At 50.4% G+C, this 26,462-nt stretch overlaps 2 protein-coding genes across 4 annotated transcripts; both read right to left on the minus strand.

Moving 5' to 3' along the window:
* Positions 1 to 1,305: 1,305 nt before the first annotated feature.
* Fam25a (family with sequence similarity 25, member A) lies at positions 1,306 to 5,112 on the minus strand. Its single transcript, NM_001134849.1, has 3 exons — positions 4,973 to 5,112; positions 3,134 to 3,196; positions 1,306 to 1,501 (listed from the first exon to the last, which is right to left on the minus strand). Exons 1-3 carry the CDS (start codon positions 5,043 to 5,045, stop codon positions 1,368 to 1,370), a joined length of 270 nt encoding a protein of 89 aa, NP_001128321.1. The 5' UTR covers positions 5,046 to 5,112; the 3' UTR covers positions 1,306 to 1,367.
* Positions 5,113 to 21,148: 16,036 nt separating this feature from the next.
* Sncg (synuclein, gamma) lies at positions 21,149 to 26,456 on the minus strand. 3 transcript variants are annotated; one of them, XM_039094809.2, is made up of 6 exons: positions 26,248 to 26,456; positions 25,518 to 26,136; positions 24,713 to 24,754; positions 24,300 to 24,427; positions 21,694 to 21,753; positions 21,149 to 21,455 (listed from the first exon to the last, which is right to left on the minus strand). In XM_039094809.2, exons 2-6 carry the CDS (start codon positions 25,636 to 25,638, stop codon positions 21,435 to 21,437), a joined length of 372 nt encoding a protein of 123 aa, XP_038950737.1. In that variant the 5' UTR covers positions 25,639 to 26,136; positions 26,248 to 26,456; the 3' UTR covers positions 21,149 to 21,434. The 3 variants fall into 3 exon arrangements, with proteins under 3 accessions (XP_038950737.1, XP_063131761.1, NP_113876.2); XM_063275691.1 differs by having other exon boundaries at positions 21,149 to 21,753; positions 26,248 to 26,396; NM_031688.2 differs by lacking the exon at positions 26,248 to 26,456 and having other exon boundaries at positions 25,518 to 25,720.
* Positions 26,457 to 26,462: the final 6 nt, after the last annotated feature.

A 26,462-nucleotide genomic window follows, 5' to 3' on the forward strand; every position in this document is an offset into this window, starting at 1 on the left:
AGGCTGGCCTCAGGCTCACTATATAGCTGAGGCTTGACCTTGTCCTCCTGGTCCCCCTGCCTTGTCTCCTGAGTGGGGATGTTCCAGGGCTGTGCATTCGCATCCAGTCCCACACATATAAGGTATTGAGTCACTCATGAAAAGAAGGAGAGCCACTGCCACCCCACTACCTATGTCTTGCCCAAAGGTCTCCAAGTGGAGTCCAACAGGAGCCTCCAGAAACAAGCAGTGGACTTCTTCCTCGATAACTGGCTTGGGTACCATTTGGCATAAATGCTTATCTGGGTCTTTTAGAGCAAGCAGCCCAGCTATGCTCTGAATCACAGTCAGTCCTGATCTTCCATTGCGAGGAAAACCAAAGGATGTCACAGTGAATGTGCTCTTGGGCTCCTCAACGCCGTTTATCACTACACAGCGGCAGCATGGGCTGGGTGGGGCTAGAGATCAGCTTAGCGCTTGTTAAGACCTCTCTGTTCACTCAGCAGAGAAGGAAAGAAAAGGAGAAGAGAGACCTGGGAAAGACTAACAGTTCGAGGTTCCCTAACTGCCTAGTGAAAGGGCGTGCTGAGCGGTCATGAGGATCTGAGCTCTATCCTCAGAATAAAAACTAAAGCAGCCACGCTGGCGATACGTGCTTGTATTTCCAGGGCTGCAGAGGTGGTGCTGGCCAGCCTGCACACACACACAGGCTGCTGGTCAGAATGATGAGTCCTCCTCTGATTCAAGAGGTGGCAGGTGTGGTAGGCTGCACCGGTGCTGTTCGAATAAAGACTAGAGCCTGTGATTGGGCAGTGGAAGGGAAAGGTGGGAGTGGAGGTCTTGGAGAGTGGGCAGAAGGAGAGAGGACGGAGGAAGAGGAGGTGGGAGGAAAACGGAGCAGAACTCCATGGCCTGGAGGAGCTGCAAGTTGCAAGGGGTCTCATAGCTGGGGAATAAGTTAATATGGTGATAGATCTGCCCGGTCTAGGCATATAGCTTATAAATATAATTAATAACTGGGTTGTGTGTTTTTTTTATTGGGGTTGGAAATTACAACATGCAGGCAGGTGTGTTGAATACCTCCTAAGCAGAAGAGAAGCTGGCAGTGGGCAGCGTTTTCCAGTAAAAAAAACACTTAGTCCTGGTGGCATTTGTCCACAGTCCCACACTCAGGATGGCAGCAAACAAACAGAGCAAGAGTTCAAGGTCAGCTCAGCCACACAGCAAGTGAGTTCCAGCCAGCCCGCTCCACATAAGTGTCCAAAGCAAACACGACAGAAACCATTTTGCCTAGGGATCCCATCCAAACAGAGATAAACTCGGACTCTATTTGCATTCCATACTTTTTATTGACCTGAGGGAAGGGCCAGCCTTGCTGGTAGGCAGATTCACTGTCCCAGTTTGCCCAGGCCTTCTGCAGCGTGGGTAACGGCATCAGTGATGGTGTGAGTGACCTTCTCAGTGACCTCCTTCACCACCCTGTCCCCTGATTCTTGGGCTTTCTTTAGGGCATCGGTAAGGGCTGTTGGGGAAGAAAAAGAAAAGTGTGAGGGTGACCCACTGTGCTTCCAGCAGGAGAGGCCTGTGAGGTGAGGGCATTTTACGGGGTCAACTCTGGAGCAGCACCTCCCTGCACACAGAGGGCCAAGTGCACCTGTCATTCTCACTTGGTGAGAGCCCCCTACCCCACTCCCACCATCCCCACCCCACTCCCACCATCCCCACCCCACCAACTTTCAAACTGTCTCTTCACATTTGAACGAGGCATCACTAACAGCTCACGGGTGCACTGGCTACTTACATTTCTAGAAACTAATGGTCTGTATTCTTTGACTATTTTTCATGTTGGTTGCTACATTGCATTATTTGTTTCTGTTATTTTCTCACAGTTTGTGTGTAGCCTTCCTTTTGACTTAACTTCCAATTTGCTTCTTGTGTTCCCCACCTCGCCCCTCCTATGTAAAATAGTAACGTTTTATGTTGAAACTACTAATATTTTCTTTATGACTCCTGGATTGTTTTTGTTTTTTAATCTCAGTCAAAAAGAGCCTCCCCTCTCCAAGATTATGCTAACATCTCTTATGACACTTCTTTGGTCTGAATCTTTGTGTTCCCAAAATCCCATGTTGTCATTCTCCTCAAGATCAACCCGTGAAGAGGTGGGAGGTGTGGTTCTGGTGAGCTTAGTGGGGTGGATGGAGCCTCATGAGCAAGAGAGGCAACACCCAGGAGGGCAAGCTAGTGTGGCCACGTGAGGACATGACAAAAAGGTGCCACTCATGAGTCAGGAGCCAACTTCACCAGATGCCTCTGCTGCCTCTGAGGATTCCAGACTTTAGTGCCCAGAGCAACACGTTTCTTTCTTTTCTTTTCTCTTCTTTTCCTTTCCATCTTTTGCCTCTTCTTTCTTGAGTGAGGCTGATGCTTGCTATGTAACCCAGGCTAGCTCAAATTCCTCATTCTCCCAAGTTCTGGGCTCATAGACATGTTTCATCCACTGGCTATAAAAACAATGAACTCCGCTGCTTATGAATGGATGAATCCGTGGCATTTCATTTCAGCCGTTTAAGCTTAAACAATTATCGTCTGACGGTTTGGCATATTCATATATTTAAATGTAAGTCCTTCGTCCAGATGGACTCTACTTGGTTGTAGACAGTGCAGTATGACATGTTTTGTACACTGTTCAGTTCGTGGCATAACACATACAGAGTAAAGTTTTATATAAACATATTTAAATACACGGTTATCTAGCTTAAAGCTTCTGTCCCTAAGCACGTCACTTTTTGCCGTACCTGTCTTCTTAACATCCCGCCGAGGAAACAGCCTGGATGGAGTCTAACAAAAGGTACAACCTACAGATAATTGCATCCCAGCCGAGAGGGTGCTACATCTGGGGCAGGGCTGGGTCTAGTTGAGCAAGAAAAGGATTAAGGCTAGCACTAACTCCCTCCCTCCCTGTCTCTGCCTGCCTACTTCATTCTCTCCCTCCCTTACTTATCTCTGTTCCAGTTCTGGGGACACAACCACTTCACATATTAGGTAAGTGCTCTACCCTGGAGCTACACCCAGCAGCCCTCTGTCCTTTCCTTCCCCGCGTCTCTCCTTCTTTCCTCCTCCCCTATCTCCCATCTCCAAACAGCCTGAGCCTTACCCTTCTCTCCAACCTCCTTGGCGTGGCCCACCACCTCGCTCACCACCTCCTCCACTGCATGAACTGAAAAGAGAGGACAAATTCAGAATGAAGGAATATGTCAGCCCACTTCCCTCACGATGGCCCGTGTACCTCTAGACAATAAAGTAAGACTCCGGCATGCTGCCCTCAGCCATGACAGACAAATTAAAAGAACCCCTAGCTGCCTCCCTTCGTAGACCCTAAGCTGCCTGGCTGCCGGAGATGTGCAGAGCCCTCCACGCCCCTCCCCCCAGCCAGGAAGGGCATGGATACCTAGAACAGCCTTCTGTCAGCCGGAGACCTGAGCCAAAGTAGGTTTGTTGGGACAATTAGTTTGTTAGTCAGGAAGAGCTGGCTCTCCTACTTCAGCCACATCTGGACATCTCTTGAAAAGCTAAACTCCTCAAGGCAGCTCTTCCTGGAAGAGAGGCTATCCCTACCCACCTCCAGGTTCTGGGGGGATTTGTGGGAGCATGCTAGAACCCAAATTTCAGAGACTGCTTCTGTCCATTGCTGTGTCCCTCACAACTCAGAAGGCTGGAAGATTAAGGAGGGGGTCATGGGCTGGAGAGATGGTACTGGCTGCTCTTTCCAGAGGTCCTGAGTTCAGTTCCCAGCAATCACAGGGGCGGCTCACAACCATCTGTAATGGGATCTGATGCCCTCTTCTGGTGTGTCTGAGGACGGCTACAGCGTACTCATATACATAAAATAAATAAATAATTCTTTAAAAAAAAAGAAGAGGAGGGAGAAGGAGAAGGAAGGAGAAAGAAGAGGAAGAAAAGGAGGAGGAGGAGAAGAAGAAGAAGCAGAAGCAGAAGAAGCAGAAGAAGCAGAAGAAGCAGAAGCAGAAGCAGAAGCAGAAGCAGAAGCAGAAGCAGAAGCAGAAGCAGAAGAAGAAGAAGAAGAAGAAGAAGAAGAAGAAGAAGAAGAAGAAGAGGAAGAAGAAAAAGAAGAAGGAGAAAAAGAAGGAGAAAAAGAACAACAACAACTCTGAAAAAAAAGAACAAAAAAAAAAAGAACAACAACAACAATAATAACAATAACAACAACAAGAAAATGGGGGAGGGTCAGATCCAGCTGCTGGGTTAAGAATGACATAAGTGCTGATGTGTCCACAGCTATTTCCAGTGAGACTGCCAACTTGACACAGGTGTTTATCTGTCCCAAAGTGGGACTCGCATGAACAAGTACTGACAGACCTTGGTGGCACAACCATGTCCTCGGTTCTTGGAAGAAATAGAAATGTCCTTTTGGACTTTGAACAGGATAAGACTCTGTGGTTTCATAATAAAAGAACCTTTGAAGCTTTAAAGTTTTTTTCTGGCAAAAACTGATCAAACTAGATAGGATTTTTGTTTCATCTCATTTTATAGTTCTTGCAAAAATCCAGGGCCTTGCCTAGACAAATGTTCTACCACCAAGCTACAGCCTCGGGCCCTGGGATAAGCAATAGTGACATAAAAGTTACACTAGTCTTCCAAAAGGTAGGACCCAAGCCACTAACTCCTCTCCCAGCACCTGGGTCCTGCTGGCCTCCTGGAGTCTCCTCCGTGTTGGTCTACTCCTCACCTCACCCAAGGTCATCCTGGGTTATGGAGAAATCCCTAGTAAAAAGGCTGCTTGGACAGCAACTCTTCTCTGGGCAGCTACCCCAGCCTCGGTGCCCCAACTTTGCTGTCTCCTGGCGGGGCCAGTGGGCCAAGCTTCCTGATGGGCCTTAGCCTCTGCCTACTCAGACTCTTGCCTGCCTGCTGGAATCAACTTTCAACAGAGGAGTCTGCCAACTTCTGGGGAGATAGAAACCCAGGCCCTTACCTGCTCCCTCAGTAGCTTTCTCAGTGCGGTGGGCCAGGCCCTCAGCCGCCAGCTTCCCCAAGCCTCCCAGCATCGTGTAGCAGCAGACAGTGACAGGTAGAGCTCCTCGGACTGGAAGAGCGTGCTTTTATATATGTACCTAGACTGCCTGCCAGGCTCCAGGGCACCCTGCCCTTACCCAGCCAGTAGTAGGTTAAGCAGATGAGTCAGTTCAGAACCTGGGTGGGGCTACCCCAGTACTGTGCACTACCCTCCTTTCAATGAGCCCCCACCCCCTTATTCCCTCTGACAAGGACCTTGGGAAGCAGAGATAAAAGGCAGAAACAGAGAGATCAGCTTTGAACAGGTCTAGTCCCCGGGGCAAGGAGCTCAAATGTTTTGTGAGAGGACAGCACTCGGAAGCAACAGTTCTTCCAGATCCTGGCTGGAATCTAAGCTCTCTAAACCTGGGCACTGATGTGTACCTGAGAACAAGACCTCTGGGCTGACTGTCAGGGTCCCCAGTGTGACCTAGTCAGACTTTTAAAGCCTAGCACCAAAGTACCCCTGAGTCAGGCACAAGTGGACGGGCACCACTGCCTGTCCCACTGCCAAGACCCTGCCCCAGCAGGACAGCCTTGTAGTCTCCCCTGGACAGGGTGTTGTCTAGCTGTATGGAGAGCACAGCCTTGGCCCATGTGGTCATTCTGACTCGATCAGCTGAGTTTCACTCATCGTAGCTCCTGGGTTACTCGGGACTTGGGGCGGCCAGCACATGGGAGCATCCTGGCCACTTTGTACCTTGGGGTGCAGCTCCTAGGGAAGCTCCGTGAGTTTAGCGGTAGACACTTAATTCCCCATATCCTAGACATCTAGGCAGAAGACCCCATCGCTACTTGAGGAGATCTGTCTCTAACTCGAATTCCCCACAAGGGGCAGTTCCACAGCTTCCTGGTGTGTCAGATGCTGCCTCCCTCATTACTCAGGATAGGGAGAGATTCCTCAAGCCACATTCCACATGTTACCTCCCTCAATCGCCAGTCCAAACAAAGCCTCAGTTTCTTCATCTATAAAATGGGGTAGCTATGCCTTCCTGGCCGTGTCACTGATAGCCAGTGGGACGAGTACACAGCTCTTGCAAACGCCTGCTCCCTCCTGCTCATCTATCAAAAAAGAAGCTTCTCGGGGTTGGGGATTTGGCTCAATGGTAGAGCGCTTGCCTAGGAAGCGCAAGGTCCTGAGTTCGGTCCCCAGCCCCGGGGGGAAGGGGGGGCGGGTGGGTGGGTGGGGGGAGCTTCTCTCAGCAGGAGGCCCTACTCCATGTTAGACCCCTTGGATCGAAAGAGCTGAGGGCCTCCATTGGCAAAGGGACAGGGTCAGAAGGTCATCCAATGTTCCCACTCACATAATCTTGACTATGGCTAAGGCCTCATCCCTGTGAAGCCTCTCTCATCCCTCAAACCCGTCCTGCTAGGTATGACAGGACTTAATTAGTGTTTACCAGAGCAAGGGCCCTCATAGCCCATGCCCTTTAGAGCTGAGGCCCTCTCACGTTCCTGGGTGGTGTTGGCAGGCCCTGGGCTGTGGTTAAAGGATGCTGTGGGCAGTAGGACCTCCAGTCACAAGGCCAAGCCCCACATCTAGCATTGCCATCTCCTTAGGGCTGAAGTGGGCAGACATGTGATTTGGAAGAGCCCTTCCTAAGGAAAAGCAGGCTGAGGAAATGACTCACTGGGCAGAGGACTTGCCGCATAAGCCAAAGGGCCTGAGTCCAAATCCCCAGGATCTATGTAAAGCCAACTGCAAGGAGAATTCATAATCCTACGATTAGTACAGGAAGATGGGAGGCAAAGGCAGGAGAACCCAGCATGCTTGCAGACTGACTAGCCTGGTACGCACAGTGGGGAAAAAAATAAGAGGCTCTGTCTCAAACAAGGTAGGTGAGGGCTGATAGCCTCTGTTGTCCTCTGACCACACATGTGCCACAGCACACACTTGCCTGCTGCATTCGTATACACAATGTACACACACACAAAGAAAAGAGAAAAAACACAAGGATGTGATTTTTGCTAGTTGTATAGGTGGATATGTATGTGTCTGTGTGTGTACATATACACATACATATATATACACATACATATATACATACATACATACATACATACATACATACATACATGCATGCATGCATGCATATTCTCATGGCTGTGAAAATGACCATGAAAGTGAGGTCCCTGGAACTCAAATAGGTCCAGTCCTCCCTATCTTTCCCACTTAAGACAAAGTTCCAGGGTATTCCTTCCACTTAAGGCGTTAGGCTGGGAAAGGAGTGTACAGCTGGTGGGGGTGGGGGTGGGGCTTCAAAACGCATGGAGACACTTGAGGAACCATCAAAGGCCCTGTTTCCATTGAGGGTGCATGTGACCCCCTACTCCTGCTATTCCCCTGCCAGCTTTAGAATGGCCCCTGGACCCCTTCCTATAGACCCCTGCTTAGTTCTCAGCTTGGTTCTCCTCTGTGAAGCAGACCCAACAGACCCTTGTCAAAAGTCAGCCCACACAGCACAAGGTGCTGTTCCTCCCCCCACGCCCTGCCCTTCAGGCCCCGCTGCCCAGGGACGCTGTCCATTTTAGGACTCTGTCTCTGGGTGAGCACTCCAGTGATGTCACACAACTACCCTTTGCCCAGACTCACACCTCCCCAAATGCCTGGCCAGGAAACGTCGAGGGACTAGGAGAGGCTAAACTGTCCAGAGATGGACTTAGTTCCCTGACCCTTTGGCTCTGGCCCTGGTCATTCAGCTCCAACTGTGACTTGTTCCCTGTTCCCCCAAGCCACTTGAGTGACCTGGATGGAAGGCCTCTGTGGTCCTCCTGAGACTGGATTCCTTTCTTAGGCAAAGATCCTCCTAACCGTGACAGATTCTGTGTCACTGGGCAGCGTTACTGGCCTGCTTGAGGTTGGAGACGCCTCAGGTGGGGGTCTGTCCTCCATCTTGGAAGACACTCCAGGGGAGCAACCCTTGAACACAGACACCCAGGCAAACCCATCCTGAGCCAGCAGGTCAAGTCCAGCCTTCCCTTGGTCAGGGAGAATCTGGCTTTGACAGGAATGAACTCATTTTCCAAGACGAATTTGCTCAGCAACCCACTTTGGCAAAGGACCTGCCGGCTGAATCATCAAGTCAAGGAAAGCTGATTTTTCAAATACCAATTGCCAACTTAGCAAACACCAGTGCTCTTTTTAAAATGTTTACTTTGGGTGGCTAAACACGTAGGCTGTCTCGTGTCTGACTGTCTCACACAGCCAAAGGATGTCGTCCATCCTGCCTCTGCTGCCGGCCCCACTTACAGTTCACAGTACTGTACACTGTACCCACAAATCCCACGCACACTGAGTCCTCCCAGCCATAGCATAGCATGGCCTTATTCATTCAGACTCTTACAGACCTGCCTTGTGGGTCCCTGAGGGAAGCTATACCCAACAGGCTCTGTCATCCTACACGTATCCAGGATGTCAGCGAGACTCTTGGTAGAAGCCAGGGAGCACATTTAGATGTGTGCTCAAGGAAAGGGACCATTCACAGGGACAGACAATAAGATAGTGGGACACTGATCATCAAGAATTATAGCCACTATCTGGGTCTCTCAGAGGGGCATGAGATCCCTGTCTCCTGGAGCTATGGCTGTGGAAGAGTCAAGGGACAGAAGCTGCAGCCATCGTTAGAGAAACACGGCCACTTCTCAACCACGTACAAGGTGTTTCCAACCCAGCACCTTCCCTCTGACTGGTCCCAGGAAACTCAGAGCCAGGAGCCCAGGTCATCCAGCCCAGGAGAGCTGTCCAGAGAGAAGCTGGTAGGGAGTGGATGTGGAGGGAGATCGAAATGCCAGTTTATCCTTCCAGAAACAGTGGCTTAATTCTTCTAAATCACCTCTCCCTCCTCCTTAGAATTGTGTGGAACAACAAAAGAAGAAAATAAAGTCGGTCATCAAGCTTAATTTCAGAGTTGGTACCGCTGCCGTGAAAAGCAGCGTGGTGATTCAGTGAAATACTGAGGCCAGGAAGATATAACCCCGACTCCTTCTGGCTGCAGTCCCAAAGGAAATGGAAGGGTGCCTCAAAGAAATACCTGTACCCCTTTGTTCTCTACAGTAATAGCCACAATAGCTAAGATCTGGGAACAGCCAGATATCCATTAACAAAGACACACTTAGCTGGGTGTGGTGCTGCCGTGTTTGCAATGCCAAGCTTGAGACGCAGAGGCAGGAATATCAGGAGTTCAAAGTCAGCCTCAGTTAGATGGAGAGTTCGAGACTAGCACAGGCTATGTGAGGTGCGGTCTCGAGAGAAGCAAACAAGCAAACAAAACCAACCAAACAAAACCAAGCAACAAAAAGTGGCTAACAGGAGTTCACTACGTATGCACAACACGATATTAACCAACTTGAAAAAACGGGCTTTGCCCTTTGCCGTACCACGAGCCTCGACATTATGCTAAGCGAAACAATCAAAGTGTAGACGGACAAATGTTGAATAATCTCACTTAAACGTGAAGTCTTCAAAAGCCAATCCACAGATGCAGAGTGATTACGGGGATGGGAGGAAAGAAAGGCACAGGGAACAAGAGGACAGATCCGTGCTGGTGGTGTGACTCAGGTGGGAGGCTGCTTGCCTGGCATGTGTGAGGTCCTGAGTTCAGTTCCCAGTTAAAGATAAACCAGATAAGGTGGCACATACCTCTGAGCTCAGCCCTCTGGACTCAGGTATAGGCAAGATAATTAGATGTTCGATGTCACCCTCTCCTGTATTACAAGCTCAAGACCAGCCTGGAAGCCACAAGTCCCTGTTTAAGAAAACCAAACAGACAACCAGATTACCCTCCCACTAGGCAGGACTACAGAACAATGTGAAGTAATTAGTAGCAGGAGGTTACTTCCGGTTGCCTCTCTGTGGAAGAATTAAAGCAGGAGACCTACATTGTCTTGCTAATTGTCTATTTGGTAACTCAGCAGTTTCTCTAGTCCAGTCCTCTGGGAGGGACAGATAAACAGATGGATTTCATCTTGGTTACATGGGACTTTACCATGAGTGACTCCATTTTGATTTTTTTCTTTTTAAGATTTATTTATTATATATTAGTATGCTGTAGCTGTCCTCAGACACACCAAAAGAGGGCATCAGATCTCATTATAGATGGTTGTGAGCCACCATGTGGTTGCTGGGATTTGGACTCAGGACCTCTAGAAGAAGAGAGCAGACAGTACTCTTAACCACTGAGCAATCTCTCCAGCCCTGTTTTTGTTTTTTGAGACAGGGTCTCTCTTCATAGCTTGGGTTGTCCTGAAACTCTCTATGTAGACCTCTGCCTCCACCTCCTGAATGCTGGAATTAAGGAAATGGACCATGACACCCAGCCCTTCAGTTTTTAACCTGGACTTTGCAGGAGTTTACTTCAAGTCAAGGCCTCCTGTTATATGCATTTGACAAGCTCAACAAACACCATTAATGCTTAATGTTCCCCGTAGTCCCAGTATGGGTCAAGTGTTTCCAGGATCTGCAAGATTTACAGATGAAGCAAGATACAATCATTTTATTTAGAGCAAAGTGATATTGCAGATTGGGGGGTTGGGGGGAACTGTTCAAATTGAATGCGGGCGGCCTAAGTGGAAATACTCATGAGGGTCCCACTCATCCTTTGGGGTTTCCTTTTCTGGGATTCAAGAGAAAGAGGGGCCGGCTTGTAGCGTGCAGTTTCTACTGTGATAAGTTAGGCTTTATGTTCATTGTCCTTAACTGAACATGTCCTTCCCATAATGCATCTAATTTTAATTATATGCCCACCCAATTATACAGCAGCCGGGAATGATAAATCGGGAATTGTCCCTCACTACACATACTCTCAACACTAGAACAGGCCAGATCGACAGCCCTTGTATTCTTCATACCTGCACGGGATAGAGATTGTCTAAATTTGACTGTTCCTGGGGGTGGGGGAATCTAAATGATTGTTCAGAGATGGGGGCTCACGTAGCCAGATGCAGGCGGAGGTCAAGGGGCTCTGTGGCTGGTAAGTGCATTTAGAGATGGGTAGGTGTGTACACAGCAGACGCGGATGAAGGAATGAGGCTGTCCCGTGCATTATTACAAGAGGAGGGGAGTGTGCATAGCCAAAACCAAACGGGGGAGGGGGGGAGTGGGCAGTGGGGGGGTGTCAAGACCAAAGTGCTAAATTATCTCCTGTGCCTGCCAGACTCATGCAAAACTCAGGGTATCCAGGCCTCAGGGCCTGCATTTCCATTTCCAGCTACTAAACAAGAGGCCTCCTAGGACTCCAAATCCCAGCAAACATAGGCAACTCAGTGAGACTTCCCATGTCAAGGTAAGGGGGCCCGTGATGTCGGGGCTGTGCCTAGCTAGCATGTATGAGGTTCACCGCCCTTGCTGACCAAAACAAACGAACAAATGAAAACAAAGTTACTTTTCTTTTGTTTTATTATTGGATATCTTTTATTTACATTTCAAATGTTATTCCCTTTCCCAGTTTCCCGGCCATAAGTCCCCTATCCCTTCTCCCTCCCCATAGTTTTCATTTATGTGTGGTGAATTTTATGTGTTGGCCTGCGTGTATCTGCCTGCATATGTACTTTATGTATGCAGTGTTCTTGGAGGTGAGAAAAGGGCTCCGGATTCCCTGGACTGGGATTGCAGATAAGGGTGGAGCACCATAAGGTACTGGGAACCAAACCTAGGTGGTCTACAAGAGCAGGCACTGCAGAGGACCTCTCCACACCAGCACCTTTCTTTCTAAACTTTTAATATTTTTAAAAATACAAAATGTCAGTTGGGTGGTGGTGGTACACATCTTTAATCCCAGCACTAGGTGTACTGGCTGGTTTTGTGTGTCAACTTGACACAAGCTGGAGTTATCACAGAAAAGGAGCCTCAGTTGAGGAAATGCCTCCATGAGACCCAGCAGTAAGGCATTTTCTCAATTAGTGATCAAGGTGGGAGGACCATTGTGGGTGGTGCTGTCCCTGGGCTGGTGGTCGTGGGTTCTATAAGAAGCAAGCTGAGCAAGCCAGGGGAAGCAAGCCAGTAAGTAACATCCCTCCATGGCCTCTGCATCAGCTCCTGCTTCCTGACCTGCTTGAGTTCCAGTCCTGACTTCCTTTGGTGATGAACAGCAAACATAGAAGTATAATCTGAATAAACCCTTTCCTCACCAACTTGCTTCTTGGGCATGATGTTTGTGCAGGAATAGAAACCCTGACTAAAACACTAAGGAAACAGAGGCAGGTGACTCTCTGGGAGTTCGAGACCAGCCTAGACTACAGAGCGAATTCTAGGACATATCCAGGGCTACACACATACACACAAACAAACAAAAAAGAAGTCATGCCACACATACTGGAATATTATAGATCTGTATGGACCCTTTACCCAGCGCTTCAGTCTTAAAAACAGTTCTGGAGGAACAACTTCAACCAATCAAAAGCAGCAAACACTACTTCAGCCAAAGGAGGGATAGGAAGCATTTACTTTCTTCAGCCGTAGATCTAAGCCAAGAGTAAAGGTGTGGCTGGGCTTGGGCAATGGAATGCAAGTGCTACGTGTTTTCACAAAGTAGAAAGGAGAGAGATAAGAGGAGGGGAGGGGAGGAAGAGAGATGGGCAAGTAGGAAAACCTGCTCTTTCCTGCTTATCGTCTACAGGGAATCAGGCCTGGGAGACCAGGCCGGCAAGGACTTGCCTGTAACTTCAGTACTAGGAACGTAGAGACTTAAATGCCAGCCTGGGCTGCATACTGAGATCCCATCTCAAAATAGATAGATAAATGAATGCATGGCTTTGGCTGCAGACTGGTTAAGAACGAGTGCTACTCTTTCGAAGTCCATGAGTTCAGGTCCCAGCACCGGTGTCAGTAGGTCAGTCAGCTCACAAACACTCAAGGCTCCAATTCCAGGGGGATCTGATGCCTCTGCTTTCCTCAGACACCTGGACTCAGGGAGAGTCATGTGCGGCGAGCATGTGCTCCTGTGTGTGTGTGTGTGTGTGTGTGTGTGTGTGTGTGTGTGTGTGAGAGAGAGAGAGAGACAGAGACAGAGACAGAGACAGAGACAGAGACAAGAACCAAGCAGGAGCCACGCGCAGCTAGCCAAGATGGTTTCTAAGTGCTTTGCAGACAGAAAAAGCTGAGTGTTGAGCCAGCTGAAGAAGAGCTTGACCAGGGGCTCATCAAAAAGGAACTGAAGGGGAAGCTCTAAGACTCGAGAAAAGTCCACCGAGTCCTGCGTCCGGGACGTCCCACTCACAGAAACACAGAGATGGAGATCGATGTGATAAACAAGAGGTTTTACTAGTTCAATGCACTGGGGTCATTCTGCAATCTGGGCAGAGGCAACCCCTGGGAACAAAGGCACACACTTTTTATACCGTTGTAGGGGTACAAATTACATCAGCAAGGTTACAGTTTAAACTTATTGGCTAAACATATTGACCTTTAACTCTATTGGCTAGTAAGTATGACATACATTCAAGCTCTGGCAGGGAGATATCTTTGGCCCTGTAGAAGGGGTTGTGGGGGATCCTGCCCCTATTGTAGTTGTGACACTTCTAGAATGGGGTGTTTACTCAGCAAATTCTTGTGGAGCTCCCTGGCGGGAAGTTCCTGACACCTAATGTTTTCTAAGATAGCTTTTGACTGCTTGGTCCCCGCATTCCATAAAGCCATTTAGCTTTAGAGAGGAAGGGAATGCATGAAAGATGGCTGGCAGGTGGCTAGTGCATGACACTGGGGCGCAGGTAATATGGGAAGACTTAGCTTTCAACTGGAACAGAAAGCCTAGTTCAGAAACGTGTCACAGGAAAAGTCTCTCCTGGAAGCCCTCTGACCCCACAGACTTGACCTTTCCTCTCCTAGCAAGAGCTGGCCCCACATCCATGCCTAAAGCATTATAGGTAAGAAGCAACCATGAGTCACCTGGGATTTATCCCTGAGCCACTGGAGAAGGATAAACAGCAGAAAGAGAGTGGGACATCGTAGGTCCAGCTCCATTAGTTATGTGGTGTGGCCCAGGCTCCGGACCCAGCACTAGTTTCTGCAGGTGAGGTCTTTTGGAGATGCCAGAAACCCTCAGAGAATTCAAAACGTCCCTTTAGGACCTTCTCCTTGAGCTGGAGATAATGAAGTAATAACATCGGCTCCTTTTGCACACTTAGGGAGACTTTTTGCGTGTGGAGTGGGGCAGGGAGACGATCAGCTCCATGGATCCAAGTATGGACACAAGCCTGGAGTAAGGATGCAGAGAACTCAGAGCAAAGGCACTTTGAGCTCGTGGAGACACTGCCCCCTGCTTGCAGACTGAGGAAGGCCTTCAGGGCCAGCCTGGGGCCAGTTTGCAAAGAAGGCTGTTTTTAATCTCCGAGGAACTGGGCAGGGCGTGGTCCCTATTTTTTAACTGAAGTGGTCAACCTTCTATGCGCCAGTTGGGGAAAGATACTACTACGGGAGGCAACAATAATTTCAAAAAGGCCTGGAGATGGAAGGAAGGTGGGTGGAGGTCTCGGATGTGTCTCCGATGAATGGTGCCTAGGCGTAGCCTCACCCTGCGGCAACTGTGAGTCACCCAGTAGCAGGGCACCGCCCGGGATTGAGGTCCCGTGCGGGGACACGTGCTAAGTGCTGGGTGGGGGCTGGCTTTGCACGATCCCTACTCCATCTGGGACTTGCCGGACGAAAATGTCCAGCTTCGTTCTGGACCAGAAGTTTATATCGTTGGCTTAAGAAGAGAGGGGAGATTAAGGGAGGTCGAACAAACACACTGCCTCACGGGCGCTGCACTCCACGCCAACTGGCACAGGGCTCCCCGAACGCACGCTTCTTCCTTGAGGGACTGCGTTCCTGGTGAGTCACGGCAGGGTGTGGCCGGGTGCGTAGCTCCCTGGTTCTGTAGCCTGCACTGCCTTCTGTCGCCTGAGGTCCTCCCCACTCACCCCAGCTCCCACCCCCCACACCTCCAGGCGCGGACTCTCCTCTCCCAAGCCTCCAGAAGCACTCCTTCAGCTTCAGAAAGAGGAGTCCGAGGATCAGGGGACAGATTATACCCATTGTAGGTGCAGCTTGCTTCCGGGAGAGGGGAAGCTTTGAATTGGAGAGTTAATGAGCTGTAGGCGTCGGAGAGGATGGGAAGCCCGCCCCCTCATGGCGCCAAAGAGCTGGGCCCTGCTTGGTGGAATCACTGAAGTAAACCCAAAAGTATAATAGTAGCTTTAATTAAGGGCACATCAAGGAGACAGCAGAGCTCCGAGCCAAGCTCAGCTGTTTCCCAGACTGGAGAGAAGTACCCAGTCTCCTCACTGCTGATGGCTGAAGATGGGCAAAGTCTTGTTAGATCCTGATTAGCAGCTTGGTCCTTGGGTCCCTGACAGCGCTTATCCACGCCTGGGAAAGGAAGCAGGACGCACTTGCGACGCAGTAAAGACAATGCCATTGGGACCCAGAGCTGTGCAGGGTTAAATCTCATTAACGTCTGCTCCCCAGAAAGCCCACGTTCTGAAAATAGCAGATGACAGAGGGAGGCTAATATTGAGCCGCCACCACCACCCCTCTTTTTCACCCTCCATCTCCTAACACCATCTAGACTTCTCTGTATGTCCTCTGGGGACGGGGTCATCCTTTTCGTTTCTTGGAACAAAAAGATACTGACCTTAGCTCTAAGGCATTGACCTGAAGTCTCTCATCATGAAGTGCCTTGAGCCACTCAGATAATGAGCTCACTGAGCCCAGCTCGCAGGAGCATTTAGTGATCTATAGTTCTGGGCCCCTCCTTCCTGACTTGTTTCCTTACCAGTTTGTAATAAGAAAGGAGTTAGATGTAAGAAACTAAGGCTGAGACCTGCCTGACCTGTGACACTTCAAAGTAACAAACAGCTGTTTCTCCACCCTACCCTACCCCCACCACCCAGAGGAAGTTAAAAAAAAAATTCCATTGGGATCTGGGGACCTCTTGGTCCCATCTGCCTTGTGCTGGGAGACCCAGCAGGTGGAGGTTTTTCAGCTGGCAGAGGCCCATCTCAGTGGACTTTACCATAACCTGGTGCAGGACCTGTTACCTGCTTGGCTCCTCAGATGGGCTCCAGCAACGACCAAAGCATTGGCCCATCTCAGAAAGACCGTGTTGAAGAATTTCACACTACAGACACCCACTGCTCCTGTCCGTGCGCCCCAGGAAGGTAGAGCACTGCTCACTGGCACCCTGGGCGTCTTCTACTCGCTGTACCATGTCTTTGTGTTTTTGCTGTTGTGGCTTGGAGCAGTTCTGGGTTGCTGAGGATCAGCTGCAGAGAGGGTCAGTCCTGCTGACCGCCGTGGTGCATCTAAACACCAATTGGAAATTTTTAAGTAATCCAGAGCCAGCTCACCAGGCCGAGGGACAGGGCAGAAGCAGGTCAGCAGACAGATTTCCTGGGGTTTGGGGAAAATAGGGAGTAAAGGGGTGTGAGGGGTGGGGGAGTGGAGACACATGCAGGACCTTGGGGGTTTCTCATGGGGAAGGTGGAGACCCTAACTAAAATGGACCAGGCAACTAGTGAGTATAGAAGGCCTGGGTGAGGGTCCAGGAGATCACTCACCCTCTGCCTTGGTGACCCCAACCTGGGAGCTCTCAGAGTTGAAGCTGATACTAATAGCTACTTAGTGGGGATGTTTTTATTGAGCATTTGTGTGTGTGGGGTGTGTGTGTGCATGTGTACATGTGTGTGTGTGTGTGTGTGTGTGTGTGTGTGTGTGTGTGTGTGTGTATGCATGTAGGCCTGGGAGTGAACTCTGCTAACTCAAGCAAACAAAAGGAAAAGAATTGGGGTTTTGGTAAGGAAAGATTGGGTGACAGGAAACTTGCAGGGCAGTGGCCCAGCAGCCCTGAGAAGTCACTGATCCCAAAGGGGAAGAGAGGGATTGCTGAGTTTGGTAAGTCAGTCTTTGCTGCTAGTCCTAAACAAACATTACTTAACTGACTGACATACCTATCTGCATAGCAAAGCATGACCTCATGTTAAGGTGACAAAGGGGACAGACACATGTGTCAGTCACCCTTAAGGTACTTTGATGAGCCGGTAAAGTTTGTTTAGTGAGAGTGGCCTTCAGATTCCGAAAGTAACCTAGGTGACCGTCATTATGATAAGCCATGTGGCCGAGGCGCCTGTGCAGAGAGCAGGCAGAGGTCTGCTGTGCTGCTCAGTTGCGTTTAGTGATTTGTTTCATTTACTTTATTTTCAGGACAAGGCCTCTCGGTAACCCAGCCTGGCCATGAACTCACGATTCCCCTGCTCTGTCCCCTGCTCCCAGATGCGATATTCTTTTTTTTTTTTTTTTTAAGATTTATTTATTTATTTCATGTGAGTACACTGTCTTCAAACACACCAGAAGAGGGCATCTGATCCCATTACAGATGGTTGTGAGCCACCATGTGGTTGCTGGGAATTGAACTCAGGACCTCTGGAAGAGCAGTCGGTGCTCTTAACCACTGAGCCATCTCTCCAGCCCCAGATGTGATATTCTAAAAGAAAAATTTAAAGACTATTTGTTACTTCTCTCTCTCTCTGTCTCTCTCTCTCTCTCTCTGTGTGTGTGAGAGTGTGTGTGTGTGTGTGTGTGTGTGTGTGTGTGTGTGTGTGTGTGTGTATGTATGAGAGAGAGATCATGGACATGTGCAGCACAATGTGAATGTGGGATACTTGCAGGAGTCAGATCTCTCTTCTATCATGTAGTTCCGGGGATTGAACTCAGGTCATTAATCTTAGCAGCAAGCTCTCTATCCACTGAGCCTGTTTACCTGTCCCAAGTTAGTGATTTTTTTTTTAAAGATTGATTGATTGATTGATTGACTGTATAAAAGTACACTGTAGCTGTCTTCAGACACACCAGAAGAGGGCATCAGATCTCATTACAGATGGTTGAGAGCCACCATGTGGTTGCTGGGATTTGAACTCAGGACCTCTGGAAGAGCAGCTGAGACGTCTCTCCAGCCCATCAAGTTAATGATTTTTAAAGTCAACCAAAAAAGCCCAGCGTGGTTCATATCCGTAATGAACTTGGGAAGCCAAGGCAGGAAGGGTCACTGGAAATTGGAGGTCAGCCTGAACGAGACTCTGTCTCAAAAGACAAAAAGCACCCAACAGCAGCTGTGCATGATGGAGTACCGCTGTGGTCCTGGAGGTAGACGCAGAAGGTCAGGCGTTCGGGGCCACTGCAGCTACGTGGTAAGTCTGAGACCAACCTGGGATATATGAGATCTTATATCAGAAAATAATAATAAAAATAAACCATGGATATAGTGGTCCGTGCCTTTAATCCCAGCACTCTGGAGACAGAGGCAAGCAGATCTCTGTGAGTTCAAGGCCAACCTGGTGTACACATGGAGTTTCAGGACAGCCAGAGCTACACAGTGAGACCCTGTCACAAAAAATAAAGTTAGGGTTAAAGACGGGGATGCTGGCGCTTACCTAGGAAGCGCAAGGCCCTGGGTTCGGTCCCCAGCTCCGACAAAAAGAACCAAAAAAAAAAAAAAAAAAAAAAAGACGGGGATGCTGGAGATGGCTCAGCAGGACGTGTGCTGTTCTCTCAGAGTTGGAGAGTAGGTTCTAGCATCTGTGAAGGATAAATCAAACCTGCCTCCCTCTACCTCCGGCTCCAAGGGGTTGGACGCCCTCTTCTGACTTCTGGGGGCACTGCACTTGTGTGCACAAACCCTCACTCAGATACACAATATACATACAAGCACAAACTAAACAAATCCAATCAATATGTAACTTTTAAAAAGGCGAGAAAGAAGGAAGGAGGGAAGTTTATAGGAGGTTGGTCTGGTGCTCCTTGTATTCAGATGCTAAATCCTCATTCCAAGATCTGGTTGCCCCAGTGAGGAGATCCTTGTGTACAAGTGATGTAACCTTGCTCCCAAATTCATTAGTGAATAAAAGGTTAATGCCTGTGATTGGGCAGTAGATAAAGGTAGACAAGTTTTCAGTCACTTGGCTGTAGGGGGGTTGTAGATAAAGACAGGAGAGAGGAAGAGAGAAGAGGAAGAAATCACGTTGGGGTAGATGGATTGTGAATAGGTAACCTTGGGGGTCCTGCCTATTGGAATAGAGTCTGTCCAGGCAGAACATGGCAAGTGGTATCTTGGGGTTATTGACAGGAAAATAGATAAAATAGCATAGAGGGTAAATATCTGCCCAGCTCTAACTTTAAGGCGTATTATGAATATAAAGCTTTTGTGTCGTTTATTTGGGAACTGAATGATCTAAGGTGGGGCAGAAACCCCATAATAGAAATTAACTAAAAGCGGCTGAGGGTGGAAGGTTTATTTTCCAAAAGCTACACATCAGAGGACCTACAGGAGGAGGCAGTGAGAGGGGTTCCTTTAGTCAGAACTCTGTCTCCAGAAGTTAGCCCAGAGCTTGTGACTGGGGTTAGAAGCCATGAGCACTGAAGATGCCTATAGGTTTGAGAAGGGTCTTCCTGGAGCAAGCTGGCCTTGATGTTTATCAGTTGAGTCCAGAACAGGGGTTTCGGGGAGCAGAGATCTCTGCAAAGGCACTTGAGATGTATGAGACTTAATAGGTCCGGGCCCATTGCCCGTCCTCCACCCCAGAGAGCTCCCAGGCAGGCACACCTCCTGGATGGGCACACCTTCCTGAAACCTTGAGCTGGGGGAGGAGGTACATTTGGGAGCACCCTGACTGCCCTGCGCCTCCTTTCCTCTGTCTATGGGACCTCAGTTCTGTCCTTCTTCCTCAGCAGTGGAGACCTGTGACTCAAGGGCAGGTTGACTGGGCTGTCCTTGACCCGTGTTCTCTATTGCACAGGCTGGGTGGGATATAAGTGTCTCCGGCCACTGTGGACTCCAGCTCTGGCTCTGGCTCTGGCTCTGGCTCTGGCACCAGACTGGACGCCCGGACAAATCACTTCAGAGTTCTGAACTCAAACTGAGTATCCAATACAAGGGTGAGAGCCCTAAGGAGGATTCCAGGATGAACAGCCTCACGCTTGCCCCCCAGTTATGACTGGGAGGCGTGAACTGGCACGGTGGATATCGTAGCCGAGCAGGGAATCAGGTGGTTCTGGATCAAGGCTTGTGCCTAAGGCTGCTCAGCTCTGTGCTCCTGGGCACATTGTTTAAACTCAGTCCCCTAATTCCTTCTTAGGTTTTACTATGGTACATAGTTTTTTTATTCATCTGCAGTATTGAGGTTTGAACCTATGGTCTCATGCTCAGTAGGGAACCATTCTGCCACTAAACTATACTCCCAGTCCCAAATATATCAATGCCATTTTTTTTTGTTGTTGTTGTTCATGATGTTTGTATCAGGAATTGCTTTCACCTCCGCAGTGACATCACCTGGTCACCTGCACATACGTTGCCGTGGCCACGGCCATACATTCCCAGCGTACCATTGGTTCAGTTCCCACCTTCACCTGGGAGCAGTTGCTTCACATTTCAAATAAAAGGCAGACCTTTCCTGTCCCCTATCCATTTTCTCTCTCTCTCTTCTCCCTCTCTTAGCCCCCCCCCCCACACACCTTGTCTCTGTCATTCCCATAAACCTCCTTCACGTAAGACAGTGTTGGCCTGGTGTGGTTTGTCTGGACCCAAGCTGCGACTTCCATCCCAACACGTGATGTCCTGCAGGCTCCAGGACTAGAGGGGGAAGGGAAGCCCGAGGATACCAGAGGCCACAGAGGGTGACTCGGGATGCTCTGCTGTCCCTGTTCTTGCTGTGGTTCAAGGTTTTACCATTGGTTCCGGGGGAGGCAGAAGGTGCCCTTGTCCCCATAACGCACAAACTGAAATTGCACAGACATCCTCACCCTCTGCCCACTTGAGGTTCCTCAGACACAGTGAACCAGGTTCTAAAGGGGCCACTCTTACAGGGGTGCTGAGACTGAAACCGTGGTCTACCCACTGCTCTTCTGTAGACAGTGTTAGCTGCCTGTCAGCCAGGGGAGTCACACACTACCGCTAAAGACAGCAGGGCTTTAAGGGGAACCATGTTCCTGAAGGCACAGGTTCCATCCGGAAGAGCTCAGTATGCCTTGAAGTGTACCTGGTCCCATCAAACGCTGAGCCTTGATGCCTTTCCCCTGAGGATGTCCAGAGGGCTTCGTGAGGGACGGCGTAGCACAGAGAAGAAGCACAGGTGGATTAGGACTCAGGTTTTATTTGGAATCATTAAAAAAAGAAAAAATTCACAGCAGCGTCTGGTTGGTGATCCGAAGGACCATAGGGTAAAATGAGCCAGCAGGGGGCGCTGGCGCTGTCAGTAGCGTGCATGCGTGCTTGGATAGGCTTGTGGCACTGGGCTAGGGAGTGGAGAATGTGGGCAACCTGCAGGGCACTCTAGGCAGGGCACTCAGTGTGCCAGCTTGGGACAGGGTCCAAGACAGAGAGGTGTCCCTTGAGCCTCTGTGGTTGACTGGAAGCCTTCTAGTCTCCTCCACTCTTGGCCTGGCAGAGGAGGGGGAAGGGCGGGAAGGAGGGCGGGAAAGAGACTTGCACCCATTCCCAGGCCCACAACTCTCCGTGACCACCTGGAAATGGCCACTTATAGAGCGATCAGGCACTTAGGCTCCTGACTGCCCTACCCACGTCCCCATGGGAAGCTGCGGTAAGGTCTTCCGGGACCCAAAAATGAAAGCATGGACTCTATGTCTCAGGTCCCTACGACAGGGAACCCAGTTCTTACCTCTTCGCCCTCCTCTTGCTCTTTGGCCTCCTGGTCCTGTGCAGGGGGTTCCAAGTCCTCCTACAGGGGAGCAAAGGAGACACGAGGCTATGGGAAGATACACTGACTCTTAGCTGCCCATCGCAGGGGCTCCCCTGCCAGGTCTCACAGATGAACAGAGGGCCCTCCATCATCTTACTGTGCTTAGAGGGTCTGGAGGTTCCAGATACCCTGCAACCCAGTATCATCTCCCACAAGCAGATTCCAGGTCATGGGTACCTGGCTCTCTACAGACTTAGGCTCCTTAAATGAGGAAGCCTGGAGGGTGTGCAGTAAGAAGATACCCATGAACCCCTCACTCAGGCCATACAAGCAGTGGCATGTCATTGTTATTCAGAGACCCTGAGGACAATGGGCAGGGCCTAGCTAGATACTAGTGCATGGCTTCAGAGCTCAAAGTGTCAGGGCTCGTTGGCATGGGTCCTGCTCGTGTCCAAGTCCCTTTCGGGTCCTCAGGAGCTTGGATTCCTGCCTTCCTGATGTGCTCTTGTCTCAGGTTTTCTCCATCTCCTCACTCAGTACAGCATTTGCTTCATGGCCACAACGGCAGGGGGTTTGGAACTAGACTGAGTCTGTTCTCAGGATCTATCTGTGTGACCTCAGGGCCACAAGCAACAAGAGACAAAAGGATGCACAACTGTCAGCCAGAGCAAGCCAGGCTCTTTGGCTAAAGGGCAGATGACTGTTGGCCCTCAAGAATGGCACCTCAAACCCGTGGCACAAGTGGCCAGACAGTCATGCTGCAGTCCTCTGAAGTTCTCTGGCAGGGTTAGGGTATGACGTCAGAACTAGTTCATGTGTCAACAGAAAATGACCATCCCTTGGCCCAGTTCTAAAGACTTGGTAGCATCTTTCAGGTTAGCAAGGGGTAGCCTGAACTTGCTCCCAGGATCCTCCTTGCTAGTGGCTTGGGAGTAAGCTTCCTGGGATGGCCACTGTGCCAGGAAGTGTGGTAATGATGATGACAGGTGCTGTCTTAGTTAGGGTTTTACTGCTGTGAACAGACACCATGACCAGGGCACATCTTATAAGGACAACATTTAATTGGGGCTGGCTTGAAAGTTCAAAGGTTCAGTCCATTATCAAGGTGAGAGAAGAGCAGCATCTAGGCAGGCATGGCGCAGGAGGCGCTGTGAGTTCTACATCTTCATCTGAAGGCTGCTAGAAGACTGGCTTCCAGACAGCTGGGATGAGGGTCTCAAAGCCCACACCCACAGTGACACACCTATTCCAACAAGGCCATACCCACTCCAACAAGTCCACACCTCCTAATAGTGCCACTCCCCAGGCCAAGCATATACAAATTATCACAGCCCTTGACCATATGCCTAGCAGAATTACATCCTGGTATCATTGCTCTGCCTTCTCCCATAGCCCCAGGAGATGTGCCGTTTCAGATGAGGAAATGGGTATACCCAGAGGGGATGTTCCCAAAGTCACACAGTTTGGAGAGGTACACCTGCACACTCCAGTGACAGGAGACCCTGTGCTGGCCCTGGAAGCAGGTGTTAGGGGTGGGTGACCTGCCCCTTTTCCCCTGCTCCTTATAGCAGACTTCTGCGGCACTGGCTGTGTAGACGTCTGGAGCCTTACCACTGGGGTTGCCTGTTGTAGTGGGTGGGGCTGAAGATAACAAGTCTTTGGAATCAGTTTCATCCCCAACCTCCACTTTGGAATCCCCATCCCTGCACAATCTGTACTCAAGTCTTTCAAGGGTATAGCCCAGAAGCTGGCCACTCATGGAACCTACATGCTTGCAGAGACCAGCCATGCATCGTAACACCTAATCCTATTTGGTGGACATTGGGGTCCCATTAAATGGGTGATGAGTAGGTGTAAAAGCCTTAAAGCAGAGCTTACTCTCTGGCAAGCGCTGAGACAGCGCCTACATCCGGTGTCTATCCCCAGAGAGCCCAATGTGCCTGTTTTATCGACTGCCTGCCACACACACACCTACACAAGCACGTCCGTTCGCACGTGTGTTCACACACATCTTCACCCTAATGTAATGCACATACGACCCACACGCTCACACAAAGACCTCAGCAGAGGGTGGAGTCGGAGCCCTGCAGCTTGTCCACCACAAGTGGGCAGTGCTGCCATTACTGCTTCCTTGGGAGGCAGCAGCCAGACCCTGGGATGAGGGACAAAGGATAACAGGTAGCTCCTGTCACCATACACTGCCCTTGTAAAATTTATTCCCCGCAAGCCAAAGGGATGGGTTGGCCATGGTCTTTTGTGCCACTTTGCTTTTTTTTTTTTTTTTTTTTTTTTGGTTCTTTTTTTTTTTCGGAGCTGGGGACGGAACCCAGGGCCTTGTGCTTCCTAGGCAAGCGCTCTACCACTGAGCTAAATCCCCAGCCCCTTGTGCCACTTTCCTTGTGCATAAAATGAATCCCAAGTCCCCAGTCCTGGAGGATCCCAGATATGAACGGGTGTAAAGACACCGAGTCGGACGCTGCCTGTTACATTAAGCAGTGTCTAATACTATCTGTCTGTGTGTTCACCAGGGCAGACTTGTCCCCTGTTGCTGGGGAGCCTAGGGAAAGGACATGAACTGGGCTTACCTTGCGTACTACGCCGGTGGTGACCACGATGTTTTCTGCCTCCTCCACGGTCTTGGTGGCCACTGTGTTGACGCTGCTGACCACAGCTTCACTCACGGCATTGGCCTGCTCCTTGGTCTTCTCAGCCACTGCAGAGGATTCCGGCTGGACTCAGCCCTGGCCCTCTCCACTGCTACCTTCCCAAGCTGGGTAGAACGGGCCCCTTCCCAGAGCTTGGATGCCTGACTCCTATTACTTCCATGCCTTTGTCTGACTCTAGGGCAGGATGCCTACTCTGGTCTATCTTCAGGGCATGTAGTAGTTGGGTCACCTAGGGCTCAGCGCTCCAATGGGTGGGTACAAGGAGGACTTCAAGCGTGGGCCCTGGATATAGGGTAGGGTTCGTGGGGGTCCCCAGTTCTGGGTTGCCTTACCCGAGGTTACACTTTGTACCACGTTCTCCTTGGTTTTGGTGCCTTTTGGAGGAAAGAGGTGTTACAAGCAGTCAGGACAAACAGCTGGACGCAATGTGGGGGCCCGGAGGGGATGAGGATGGCATCTGGGGACAGCAGCCCCTTCAAAAGGCCATTTCCTGCTATGTCTGAAGGACAGAGGACAGACGGGAAGGAGACAGGACAGGAAGAGGGGACAAAATAGACCAGGCCTGAGGTAAGGTTGCTGGAAGAGCTATGGCCCTTGCATGGGTGTGGCCCGGGCCTCAGAAGCAGCAGCTGAACAGGGCAGAGAAAGCTGAGTCACAGGCTTAGCTACCCCTGTCCCCTCTTTGGAAGGAGCACAGAGATCTGGGGATGGACTGATCACTGAAGCAGGCCCATTTTCACAGCCTACCCTTTCTCTCTAGGCCAGGTGGGGTCCTGTAGCCTGCCTCAGCTGCAGCATCTCCCATTGGAGAAGCGGAGTCCACTGGAACAGATCATCGCCTCAGGGTCTCCAGGGTTAGGAGACCCCAGGCATTGTGTGCATGCTTTTGTGTGCAAGCATGCAGGTGTGGCACTCCGACCCTGTCCCACTCAGAGTCCCTCCCCCCAGAGTTCCAAGGACAATTACACACTATCATATTCTCCGGGTTATGCGACCCTGCCTCGACAATCAGAATTTTAACTCTCTCAAAATGCTCTCCAGAAGCTGGGAGAATCCACAGAAGGAAGGTATTGGGGTCCAGCCTTCCATTAGGGAGCCCTCCGCCCCGCCCTGCCCCGCCCCACCTGCCACACTCACCCACATACATGACCCCTTCCTTGGTCTTCTCAGCTGCCTCGGTCACCCCCTGCTTGGTCTTCTCCACAGCACCCACAACGCCTTCCCTGGCAATGGAGAAGCCTTTCTTGAAGACGTCCATGGTGGTTGTGAGGATGAGACCTGGCTGCTGCAAGCTACGAACTGGAGGGCTGCCTCTGCTGCCGCTGCCTCTTATTGACGGGGATGAAATATTGATGCTGTGGCTGCTGGCTGGAGCCCAGCCAGCCCAGGGCAGGGTGGGGGCAGGGAGGGCGGGCTGGAGGAAAGGAATGCCCCACGGGGACACAGAGAGCAGGGCCCAGCCCCTACTGGCTCAATTCTGCCCTGCGGACTTCTGTTGTCCCCGGGGGAGGGAGTGCTTGTAGGAGGCTGGACATATCCTAAACCATCACTGCACCCCGTTCATCCTTGAAAAGCCCTGGTGGTCTTGTGCCATGGCTCTCGTATGCAGACGGAAAGGGCCTTGGCTGATGCCTCGGTGTCCTAGGCTGTGCAGGGGTCAGGGCCTATCCAGTGACCGATCAACCTGCAGACGGCCCTGGTTGTCCAGTCACCCACTGTATTCTGGATGCTTCTGAGCCTGGCTCGCCAGTCAAACCTGTTGGAAAGCTGAGGTCAGAAACACACAAAGCTTCCCCCGTGCCCTAGACTGGGCTGCATGCCGGGTGATACTAGCATCGTTCCGTTCCTTCTCTGAGCTCCCACCCACCTGCTGGTTCCCTTAGCCCAGTGTGGAAGGTGCTGAGTCAGGTCTGGTGTGCCGGCTCCCCACTTCCTGGCCAACGGTGTGGGTGGCACCAGATCTTCTGAAGCTAACACGTTCCACAGCTCTGTCTCCAGGCCCAGGGCAGAGTCCTGTAGAAATGGGTGTGATAGGGCCACCTTTATATGTCTACCGTACACCCAGTATCCCTGATTCAAGTG

The sequence above is a fragment of the Rattus norvegicus genome, chromosome 16 (assembly GCF_036323735.1).
Source record: "Rattus norvegicus strain BN/NHsdMcwi chromosome 16, GRCr8, whole genome shotgun sequence".
Taxonomy (NCBI): domain Eukaryota; kingdom Metazoa; phylum Chordata; class Mammalia; order Rodentia; family Muridae; genus Rattus; species Rattus norvegicus.